At 39.0% G+C, this 12,807-nt stretch overlaps 1 protein-coding gene across 1 annotated transcript in view; it reads right to left on the bottom strand.

Moving 5' to 3' along the window:
- Positions 1-12,807, bottom strand: part of LPGAT1 (lysophosphatidylglycerol acyltransferase 1) — a 57,518-nt gene that overhangs the window by 25,260 nt on the left and 19,451 nt on the right. The window contains exons 4-5 of the mRNA XM_031595415.2: positions 6,472-6,590; positions 308-403 (exon numbers count right to left, since the gene is read on the bottom strand). Of these exons, the coding sequence (XP_031451275.2) occupies positions 308-403; positions 6,472-6,590 (215 nt within the window). The remainder of the gene's footprint in view (positions 1-307; positions 404-6,471; positions 6,591-12,807) is intronic.

The following is a 12,807-nucleotide window of genomic DNA, read 5'->3' as shown; positions in this document are numbered from 1 at the left end:
GTACTTATTACAATTCTACTTTTGGAGTGTAGTTTTATCAACAGATGTCAAACTTCAAAGCAACTACACACACACACACCCCCCTCTCCCCACTCCTCCAAACAAAACAATCTAACTGCTGTGCCTACACAAAAAACTCAAACTGGAAAAAAAAAAAGCTGGATAAACTCAACCCAAATACACACATTTCAGCATAGTTATTTCATCCTGAAAACCGACCTACATGGGCTTGTGTGAGGTAAGACCCATAGCATCCCAATACCCCAAACATTAGGATAAATCAAAGCACTGTAATGTTACCACTTACCTGTCTTATAAAGAAGTCTCCATGGATTAATGAGACAGTGCCAAAATTAGTATACTTAAAAATATGATCCATCAGCCACATCATCTGACGGACAACCTGAAAAGTTCAGAAAAAGAAAAAAGCTGAGTAACTATGTGCAGAGAAGCATGCACATACAAGTCATGGAGAAGCAACAGAACTAGCAAATGTATGGAAGAAAATCCTTTATGTGTCTATGCAAAGTATAAAGCAACACAAGTGCTACATTTTTCCCTCAAGAATGGTGTTAAGCACAGAGTGCATTTTCATAAGGTAAGATGCAATTCTACACTGTTACCCACATGCTGTAGTCATTTCTACTCAGTGTTTTTATGGGAGGTGTGACACTTCTTACAGATGTGCCATCACAATCTGAAGTCATCTGCAGACTAAAACCATTTTTGGTGTTTGTTAAAAGTCCATAAAACAACATGAATTTGTGCTTGAAATCTCTAAGTGATTTATGTCTGCAACAAAACCAAACAGGTTTTCTTACACATTTTGCACTTGACAGTTTAGGGATGAGGTTGTTTTGTTCTCTGCTGTTGATTTGCACATGCTCCACATGTGCTCCCTATAATCTTTGAACAGTGCCATCACCAAGACCTATGCACAGCCCATATACCATTGCTAGTTTCTCTCACAGCAGAGCAACCAGCCACATGCAGCTGACAATTTCACTAAGACATGAAATGCTCCTTCTCCTGGCCAAGCAGCATGGTGAGAAAGCAAAAGCAGACAGGGAACCATTAGAATCACCTCGACCATCACTTCTATAGAACAAAGAAAGGTATTTTAAATCTCAAAAACTGATATCAGTGAGAGAATAATCAATAAGGGAATTGTCACAGAGGTAAATAACAGAAGGGGAAAACTTCTGCCTCCAAGGTACTTCCCCTCTGTAGCTCCTATGTGCATACATAAAGAAGGGTGGGAGTTGGCTCTCCAACACTGGAAAATTTAATGCCTCTTATATGCTTCCCACCATGTATGAAGCTGGCTGCCTTCACACTTCCCTAGCTTAGAAGACCACACAGAGACTGATCCAAGTTTAGTGAAATTTAGATCATGTAACAAAATACTTTTCCATTTACCACAGTCAAAAAAGAGTATGGAGAACTATGATATTTCTCTGATAGTCAGAAGATTTTTTTATTTTTCATCTTAAATGTGTAATTTATGGTTGGCATCTTTCATTTGTCCAAGATACATAGCTTGGAGGCAAAGGAAAAAAAATGCATTGTTCACAAATGAGTTGACTGTATCCACCATTAAGGTGTAGCCTGCACTTCCCTTCAAGCCCTAGAGGCTTACACAGTATCTGAAATACGTGAGCCCCAAATATTCAACAGTAATTCACACAAAATAGTTTGATACAGCCAAGGGTGGTGAAAACAGGTAAAAGCCACATCTCTGCATGTCTAAGTCGCATTTGTAGGAAAAAATGATTATACTTCTTGCAGGAATTCTGAAAAAAGCAAACAGCCACAAAAAAAACCAACCCAAAACACCCACCTTGATAATCTGCTGTATCTATCTATAATTGCAGCACCAGACTTTCTTTCAAATACATCTAATAATCTCTTGGAGCACTCTGATTATCCATTCTTCCTTTTGACCACAGAAGCTATAAATGAATCCTGTGTTATATGTTTAGAGAAAAGTAACTACCACATACTCTGTTTCTTTTCCTTGTCCATAAACAACTGTGGCCAGATGCTTAGTAAGGTGACGTTTTCACACACTTAGAAGAACAAAACTACCAAAGAACACCTATGATGCTTTATTGCCTTAGACATAGGGCTGACCTCTCAGCTAAATCCGAATGTTACAGCATGCAGTAAGAACCACTCAGCTTTGGTGAGTTTTTAGTATCAGCAAACTTTCTGTTTGAAGATTTTGGATAATGCAGGAGTACCGGTTCCTGGGCCACCCAGCATTACCACAAGTAGAAAAAGAAAACCATGCTTGAGAGAGGGGCAGTTCTCAAAGACATGAAAAGTCACAATATCATCAGTTCACATCCACACATCCAGAGAATAAATGTCATAGGGAAATGCAACTTTGTGACCATCAAGTTAAAAATAGCACTCAGATTCCACTAATGATGTTTTAGTGGAATGCAGTACCCATATGACTCTCTGTTCACCTATTACTTTGGCTTTTTGACAAATATTGTTCTATTCTGTTAATTAGAAATAAAACCAACATAATCTGCTTTGCTGGAGGAGACGAGCAAGCTTAATAATCTGCTTCCCTGAAAAGCAACAGTTTGAGTCTTTTGAGGGGTCAGCCTTAGAAGCACTGTGGCACCCCATGAGCAACATGAGCAATGCTGAGGCTCCTCTCCTCCCAGACCACTTTGTATGGCTGCATATCACCTAGGCATTTAGCTCACAATTTCAGAGGACTTCATTTCTAACACAAAAGTTTATCATTGATCTTCAGAGTCCAAAGTCCATCTCACTGTGTTCCAAGTGACACAGAGCTTCTAACCAGTATCCTTGAACATGCAGTTTGCTGCCAAATGGGCTACAAAGAGGCAAACTCCATAGCTCAATGATTACAAGTCTGCCAACAAACCTATGCAGTGGGGTAGAGAGTACAAAGAAGAAATAAATATTTTAATGCGTATTAATTCATGAACAACAGACACACACACACCCCATCAAAAAGGGGAAGATCAAAGGGTACAACACAATCATCTTGTTTGCAATCAAAAGGCAAACGAGATTATTGGATATTCATTTTGTTCCACGACCAAAGGCAGAACAGAAAAAGCTGCAGGAGAATGGTGGTGGTTTTTATCCTCAGGAACAAAACAATGCTTATCAGAGGAATCTCTTATCATATGCATTTCAAGTAGGCTAAGCAAAGACATTAAAAATGTTTTGAACACAAACTCATAGGTGTTCATGGACAGAAATAATTTTTGGTCTTTTTTGCTCCACCCTTCCTGTTTAAGCTAAATAGAGGATGTTGATAATAGTTTCTGATGTTTTAATAGGAAATCTAGGTGCCTCCCATTGACAGGCTCATTTTGATTTCACTCTGCATAGATTACATAACAAAGCAACCCGAACAGACAGACTTTCATTTTCAAAGCACTTGCCTATAACAACTATGAAACTCAGATGTGCATTGAAACTTGCACTAAAACAGCTACAAGCTGTATTTTTTTTCCCTCTCCACTGCGCTCATTCTGCTCTTAATAAGAACAAAAAAAACTCAGTCAAATTTATCAGCCCTAATCCAGGCAGAAAGCACTAATGGGAGCATTTTAACCTACTTTTTAACATTAAAGGTTATGAGACCTCAACCAACTCACTAAGAGTTTAACAATTCCACAAACTGGAACAATTTCTAGAGCTATATATAAGTGTGCTCAGGTCGCATCTGAATCAGCACAAAGCTGCTACTGTGTGGCTTATCTTATGGCACTTGTTAAAACAACCCATGCCAGCCCTTCCACTATGTGTAACTTTTAGCTAAGTTCCACTTCTCTAACAGAATATGTTTTCTTTACTCACCTAAGTTAATCTCACAGAGAAGAAACAGCTTAACAAATGTATTTTAACTTACTGTTTAATAAAATTGTTTTCAATTTCAAACAGATGGGGTACACTAGCATTTATATATAAGCAATTGCTAGGAAAAAATGCTAGGAAAAATACATCACAGTTCCAGACCTGGCCTGTAGAAAACCTATTGTCAAACTGCAAAAAAATTTTGGCATTCTACTTTGCTACACAGAAGAACAGAAGTTTGTCTTAAATCAGACACTTCTCATGTCTTAAATTAACAACAAAAAAGACAGCAGCAGGGGGAGGAATGCTTGTTGATTATAGCTGGATTCAAGTCCATGCTGCCTTGCAAAGGAGAGCAAAATTTCAGACCACCATGGAAGGAAGTTCTGCCACTACCATGTCAGCAAGAGGCCAGCTCTGGTACATGACTCCACATCTCCATGCACCCTTCTGTGTGAAATGGAAAGGAGCCTCCCACCTACACAAAGTACCTTGAGCTAAAAAGTGTCACTCGAGTGGTAAAAAGTGTTTCAGAATTAACACAGCTTAGCTGTCCTAAACAAAATGAAAGCAATTGCTATCTTGTTACTTGCAGTTGAACATCAAGGTTACAGAGGACTTCATGCTTAAATTAAACTGTTAAAGAACAAACCCAAACAAAAACCTGTCTTGTTTAAATAGTAGCTTATTGCATAATGATTTTTTTTTCTTCCTCCAGTGGTTTCAGAGTCTCTCCAAGACAAGACAATTCTCCTGTTCAGAAATACGAAGCATGCTATTTAAAAATACCTGACTCAGCAAGTTCCATCAAGGATAAACTATTCTGATCTTTCTCCTTATTTTTAGACAGTTGTATCACTCACACAATATTTTAAGCATGTGCTAACATTTGTGCTCTTTTATTTATTTGTTTATTAGCTAAAAAACTATTAAAGCCACTCAAGGCTCTGGACATGATTATTCCAAGCACAACAACGGAAACCCCATAAGTGAAACTTGCAGATTTCTATGGCTGCTTTGCTCTTCTGAAAACCCACAAATCTAACACTCCCCATACTGAAAGTTGTTTGCCACCTCAACACCTTATTCCATTTTTAGCATCTTCTACACTTACCAAAACTCATTCTGTTTAAGCTGAAACTTTTTAGCTATGGAGTGAAATAGGATCAATATGGCTTAGATTTAAACACAAATATGGATATATAAACTAGGATACATACATGTGAAAGGGGGACAGACTCCGACAGGAGTTCTGACAGGACAATGGAAAATGGTTTCAGACTAAGAGGTGAGATTAAGATCGGATATATGGAAGAAGTTGTTTTGTTTTTTTTTTTTAACTATCAGGTGTGTTGAGGCACTGGCACAGGTTGCACAGATTGCCCAGAGAGGCAGTGGATATCCCATCCCTGGAGACACTCAAGGTCAGGCTGGGGGGGCCCTGAGCAGCCTGCTGTAGGCATCCCAGTTCAGTGCAGGGGAGTTGGACTGGATGGCCTTTACAAGTCCCTTCCAATTCAAACAATTCTACAATTCTATGAGTCAGTTAACTTCTATGATGTTTAAATTATGAGACATCAACAGTCAAGACTATATGACATACATATCCATAGGACTCTATCCTCATAGCAGCACCTTTACCAAGATTGTCCTATGCATAACTTTAATGAAGAGAATTAAAAAGTGTTTATTCTACTCATTTAGGTATGTACAATACAGAATACCATACATACCTAACTTCCTCAATTTCCAAAGGAAATAAAGCAATTAAAAGTACTGTTAGAACACTATCTTCTGTAGGCTACAGCAGAAAGAAGTTAGTATCTTCCATCACCCTTCAGCAAGATTTTCATACTTTTCAATTCAAAGACTTGAGGGCTTTTGTTTATTACATCAGTTCAGCACAAGTAACATCTGGGAAAGACTACAAAAACTGGAAGAAATGCAGTGTACACACAGTGTGCATGAATGTACATTAAGAAGAACACAGTCAGTTACAGGTTGCGCAGATACAATCACGAGCAGCTGTTGTTTTCCTCATTTCCCCACAGTATGATGGCAGGAAAGAAGTACATTAAGACAGACACAGCTGATGCAGCATTTCAGCTTGCCAGGCATGTACCTACCCCTCTGCAACCTAAACATACATACCTCCTACATACTCCTGAGGGAAGTTACTTCCAGTTTCTGATTTTCTACCAAAATCCCATAGCTGCTTCTGACTTGATGAGAAAAATTCTACGTCAAGATAAAGTCACAACCTAAAAGCTGTACCCATGTTGGTTTGAATAAAGTTGGTACGAATTCCACAGAGATATATGATGAGAGGAAGAAGGACACGATTACCTTCAAGGAGATTTGCTTCCCTCCATGCTAATCTAGACTGCATACTGAGTCAGTTTGTAACTGACCTCTGAAGGCAACACAGTGATCTAAAACCTTCTCCAATCTACTGTCACATTAATCCAAAACCTGACCAAAAATTTCCCGTATTCAGAGCCTTGTGATTATTTGATCAATTAACACAAATGAAAGTCATCAGCACTGCACTCGGATGCAGGCACACCCACGGTTACAATTTACAAACAGAAGCTATCCCATTCCCCAGTTGTAGCCTACCGTGCCTTTATCCTGAAGGCACATCATCAGAGTGCAGACATCACCCGTTGCTTGATGGTTCACCAGCACCACAGCTTCATCTTCTGATACCGCTTTAACATCATCACCCCATTCCACTACTATTAAAAAAGAAAAATAAAAGGTAAACTTTACAATGACCACATTGCTAATTTCACTATTAAAAACTAAAAAGGAAAAAAAAAAAAAAAATCCAAGACCTCCACATCCAGTAATAATGAAGAAACCTACATGCTACATGTGAATTTAAACCGGCACATAGCATAACATACGCTATATTAGCAAGACCATTTTTTCAAGCAGAGGGATTCAGCTTAGTTGTAAATCGCATGCACAGAATAAGAACAAAACAAAAATACTCTATCAGTACATACACAGAGAGATTGATCTTTTTGTGTCATTACACTATTCTATATTTAGGGTCTCTAAATTACATAAGCTTTTGACCCAGCTTTCAAATTTAACTGACTCATTAGATTTTTTTTTTTTTTTTTTAAATCAGGTTGTAAGAAAAAATGTTTACTTATTTATTTATTGCTAAAACTCATCAAGTTTGTTTCATTTCTACATTTGCTACTATCAAACTATGCTGGTAAAAGTAAAACAATAAAAAATATTTAGTTGGAACATTCCATTTAAAATGCTTCATTAAAAAAACTTAGTCATTCACATCTAAACAAGTCAGCTACAGGCAAGAAAATAGGTTCAGAGAACAAGCTGCTCAGATAACAGAAACTATTAGTCACAGTTTTGTAGACCAGAGACCAGATACTCCAGTGGCAAGAATGACATCAGGATGAGGACACAGCTGTTGATCATCCAGCATCCCAACTCACTAGCAAAAATGTGCTGAAGTAAGGAGGAATTAGAACTGCATCATCCTAAAGTAAATAAACAGAAGAAGGCCTCCTGCAGAAGAGCACAGGATGGAAAACTGAAGAGTGTCTGCCATAAATAAAAGCCCAGCCTGTGCCTATTGCTGTTACCAGAGCAAAGAGACCGATGTTCAGAGCCTGGCCCTTTTCAACAAATACAAAGCTACTGCAACACAAGGGACAGGATGAGGGAGCCTGAGCAGTTCTGTGAAGTTCAACAGGAAGAGGAAGATGCCTTGCCCATGCATGTAGCACACAACTATTTTTCTGGACTCTAAGAATCTCAAGTGCTTCTCACTGGCTATATTTCCATTTCTGACATCAAAGGAAATACATCACCTTCACTACTGAATCTTTAGTACCTTTAAGGAAGGTTTTATTAACATTCTCCAGGCAGCAGACAGCTCTCTTTCAAGGACAATTACGGGGTTATGCTTCCACTGCTGTTTCCTAAGCTGTAGTTTAACTGATGCAAAACCCACAGGCTACACACTGAAGGTGTGAAGCAATAAACCACGTGTCGCTTCCCTGTCCTTGAAGAAATTCCATTAGCATCATACATTTGAAACTTGCTGTATCTATTAACTTCTAGCAGTTTCGAAGTTAGTACTGAACTGAGACAAACACAAGGTTTAATACATAAAAACATTCTATTTGGTCACAAGCACGTAGAATCAAACTACACACAAAGATGGGAGAACCTGTTTATTCCATAACATTAACCTCCCTACCTTTCCTTGACAAAAACTAAGCACGGATCCTTCCTCATTTCTCTTAACATGAGCTCTGAGGATCCCCCTTACTCTTGTGGAATAATCACAATGTGACTTGTCCCGATGTCTTCCTCTAGAGATATGATCATATGATTCTATGAGATGTTACAATATTGAGGAAACTTCCAGGACAGAACACAGTGAATGTACAAAGAACCTGTTCAAGAATGGCTCCCCAGGCAACATAAGGTGCAGCCCTGTGGTTGGCAGCACCAGGGTAGCTTGGGGCACTGGTTGACAGCACAAAGAGTGGAACAAAGTAGTAAACTCCATGGCCAGGCTTTGATAACACCAAAGGGATCAGAACTTGGTGGTACCACGGAACCAGTAATCATCATAGTTGTTATCCTGAGCCAACAGTTTTTCTTTGTTGTTGTTGTTTTTGAAAACAGGGCCCTGGGTGAACTTTGCTTACTATATGTTTATTGTAATAGCAAAACACACCTCCATCCCAAAGGCTACCTGCCTCTATCCCTCACCAAGCACATCCTCTTAATTTTTTATCCTACACCATTAAAAGCAAAGCCAGAAGTAAACCAACCAAAAATGACTAGTCACTAAAGCTCCACCCAAAAGTAAGAAAATAGTATAAAAACAGCTTAAAAGAGGAATTTCAGGGAAGATCCCATTACAGGCAAGTTAGAATGACATCACTAACAGCTGAGACCAGTTGACAGGCTGAACCTCTCCCTGCCCCATAGGGACACCTCTTGGGTGAGACTCACATGCTCAGCGGTACCAAGTGCTTCCCTAGGAAACTCAGAAATTTCTACAGAATTGTTCCATGATCTGCGGTTGGCTGTATATCCACATTCCTGGCACCTGCACAGGCACTGCAGACAGTGTATTTTTCACCAACAATCGAAAAGAATCTACAGTCTGTTGCTCCAATAAACAGCACTAGTCGTTAATCTAGCCATGAAAGTTCTCATTGAACGTGGCCCTACTCCTTTAGTGGAGGCTGTATTAGTTCAGTCAAATGTGACTAAGCTGAAGGTGCACTGTGCTATTTGTGCATCCGTACTCGTGACAATTCATAAATGAGCATTACTCAGAATCCAACCCAAGCTGCCCCCAGTCCCTCTGACATCTGAGGACAAGCTGGAACACAAGGGGGTGTTTCTTCTGCCAAATCTTCTTAACCTTTAATGAAACACAAAAATTAGCATCATGGACAGGACTGACATGGATAAACTGCTGCCCTTTACCGGGCCACGAAAGAATGGACTCAAAAGTTTTGGAAGAATGAAGAGAAGGTGGCAGAGTGCACTGAATTCATTCCTGGATTAGATATCCTTAATTCCATGGAAGGCACAAAATGGAAGCAGCAGTCATAGCTGACCATGTACCTTACTTATCAAGTATTTCATGTTCCTGTGCATGGCAGCACCCACCTACGCAAAAAAGTAAGATGAAAGAAGAACTGGAAAACATATTAAGAATGTACTCATTTTGAAATCATTACCTCAGTGTCTTTATCACATTGCCAATATACAATAGTTCAACTTAACTGCAGCTTTCCAGAAGCCACAAAAGCGGAGTGCTAAATATATCGAGCACCTACAAAATAAGGTGGATAACAAGCACCTAAGTATTACCACATAATGTGATTTTATTTCTAGATCACTCTGTGCTATAGATACTTCCTCAGATCACATCAGTTCACTCTATTAATCATTTCTAATATACAGTAGTTGTGACTTGACTTGGAAATTTTCAGACAATGGAAAATTCAGAAAATAAGCTTCTGCCAAAACACTGAAGATTTCACCTACTCTCGTTAAGGTACGATACACAGCAAACTCACAGCCAGCTCACAATGCACTACCGAGTTTCAGCTGCAGTGGTATTAGGAAACATTCTCCCAAAGAGTGGCCAGGCGCTGCCCAGGGAGGTGGTGGAGTCAGCATTCCTGGAGGTGTTCAAGAAACTTGTAGATGTGGTACTAAGGGACACGGTTTAGTGGGGAAATATTGGTGGTAGGTGAATGGTTGGACTAGATAATCTTGGAGGTCTTCTCCAACCTTGAGGATTCCACAATACAAGGCAAACTCCCATCTGGCTCACAATATGCTACCAAGTTTTACTTGCAGTAGTTGTAACAAGAGGGGTCCTGCTGCCATGTAAAGATGTTTGATTTAACCCTTCAGTTGATTTTCAACTCATTTTATCTACCAACTGGTGGGTACTCAACCTTTGTACCCAGTAGACAGGAAGTAATGTACTGAATCACAGTGATTCAGTCCTACCTCCTCGAGTTCCTTTCCCCTCTGTCATATCTCCTCAGGCAATCAGACTTGTCTCTTGTGTTCAACATCACCTTATTGCCAATTGATTGAATTGATTAACAAAGAGAAAAGAATCAGTTACTACAAGTCCTTCACATATCATTGCTGAATGGGAAACAACAGTAAACCACAGAAGCATGCACACAAACCACTGCTGCTACCACAATTTTTCTAAAAGAAGAAAAACCTCCAAATATCGAGCTTAAGCTCACAGTGCCCTTTAAACTCAATGGAGGAAGAAATGCCCATCTTATATTTTCCTCCTGCGTTAAAATTTTCAAAACAAACACCTTTTCCTTTAAGAAATACTGTGCCATGACATTCCATTCCAATCAAAAACACTGAAATCAAAACCTCAGGTGCATGGCAGCAGAACCAGGAACCGTGCATTGCTTCACTGTAACAAGACAAAAAAGGTTCAAAGGCAAATATTTCAGGCTCGGGGTGCCTGAAAATCAGCAAGCAATCCTCTATGACTTCCTTCTATTCCAAAGACACACTCTATAATGCTACAAGCTGTGTCTCTACAGCCTTGCAATCGTTAGATTTCTGCACATGTAGTTTCATGTAAAATAATATAATATAAAGGCAGGCAGGAAAAGGCCAAACCAGCCCATAAAGTTGACATTACTTTAGCTTGGTTATTGGAAATCATAGTAAATTCAGTATCAAGCAAATCTGGTAATCCTGATTAGAAATGAAATCTTTTACCCACAGGAGTGACACAAAAACGGCTTTGCTGCAAAAGAGGCTTCATCTGGGACATAGTGGGAATCTGGGATTCTCCAGTGAAGGATGAAGACACAGCACGCAATGGCAAATAAATGGACAGAAAGATTTATCCTTCCAAGTCTGAAATACACAAACGTCTCTTTAAAGCCAAGAATATATTTCATAAAAGAAGCTACAAAGTGAGATTTTATGAGCTAATCCTAGCAAAGCTTGAAGTATAAAACAATTTAAAATGTTTGGGTTTTTTTTCCACACTGTAGCTAAACCACTGCACATCTAGATGTAGCTTTGGAGAGCTTTCAGAACACTTGGCTGCATAACTGCATGCAGGTAAGTGATGCTATGAATAAATATTCAAGCATTTTAATTGCAGTATGTCATTAGGCTAGGCAAATCACCACTCAGCTAACTAGCAATTCAGTAGATTTATGTTGTGCTTTTATACCTGGCCAGAATGGCAGCCCAGTATTCTGCTCTTTGTCTAGAGGGGAAGCAGTCCTTTGACTAGAAGCACATGAATAATTTCTTTTGTATACTGCATTTTAAAACTTCTACTCTTGCCTCTTCTTTGTAATTAGTAGTGTGTGCCATAAGAACTAGTATTAAGTTGTAAAGGTGTTGGTGAAATTTTAGTTAACACTTCGGCTTATTATTATTTTGAAATCAACTGGGTTTCAGCTTCTTTCCCCTCTGGAAAACAGGAAAGTCTCCTGCCAGAAATTTCAGCAGCCATTAGAAAATGAGAAGGAACCAGACTTGGTTTGTTCTTCTTCCGATCATTTGTAATCATAGGCATCCATGAAGCAAGACTTCAAGAAAAACAATTCCAAGAAGACACAGGTTGGCAATAGATAGAACTGAACAGTACCACTTTTTGTCAACCACTTGCAAACCTATAATAAGAAATACATGGGGTTATTAGTAGATACTCTCCTTTGCTCCCTCAAAAGTAACCCTGTATCCTAGAAGGGATTTTATCATTAGGTATTCAATTGGAATTGTAGCTTACAACAACCAGGCTTCTACATTTTTAATATTTCCCCTCATGCTCCACCATTTGTCTTTGGGAAGTTACAGCCTTGTGTGACCATTCTCAAGCAGCTAGTTAAAGTATGTGCATGCAGCTGGAGCTGCACAAATGTTCACAAATGTTGAACTCATTAGTGTCCGATAACTGGCACTAAGAAGTTTCACCTTTGGCATCACTTATGGTATATTACTTAACACATCTAGGTTTCACTGAAAAAAAGTGGATAAAGAAATAAACAGTGTCCCCACCCCCACTTCCTTTGCTAAAAAGATAAAGGCATTTGTTTCTGCAAATTGATATACTTGCCTATGGTAAAAGAAAAACAAGACAACAATGGGCTAAGCAAATTAGAATGCAATGACATTTTTGTTTTTTAAATATTTTAGGGTCAGAAGGCAATTAAAAACCTCTTTAAAAAAATTAGTCATTTTCTATTGGAAAGAGGAAGAACAACTCTTCCAACTCACCCAAAAGATGAGCATCTTTCACACCTAACTCAAATCACGGTGCCACCGAGCAATTTTTATTTCTCTTTGAGAAAAACCCTTATCAAAGAGAGGTAAGTAAGGAGAATAAACTGGGAGGGAGAAACCCACACATGAAAGAAGCCTGTTCTCATG

This window comes from Phasianus colchicus, chromosome 2 (assembly GCF_987193195.1).
Source record: "Phasianus colchicus chromosome 2, bPhaCol1.hap1.1, whole genome shotgun sequence".
Classification (NCBI taxonomy): Eukaryota; Metazoa; Chordata; class Aves; order Galliformes; family Phasianidae; genus Phasianus; species Phasianus colchicus.
The sequence above is the reverse complement of the archived record's forward strand: the minus strand, read 5'-3'. Positions and strand labels throughout refer to the sequence as shown.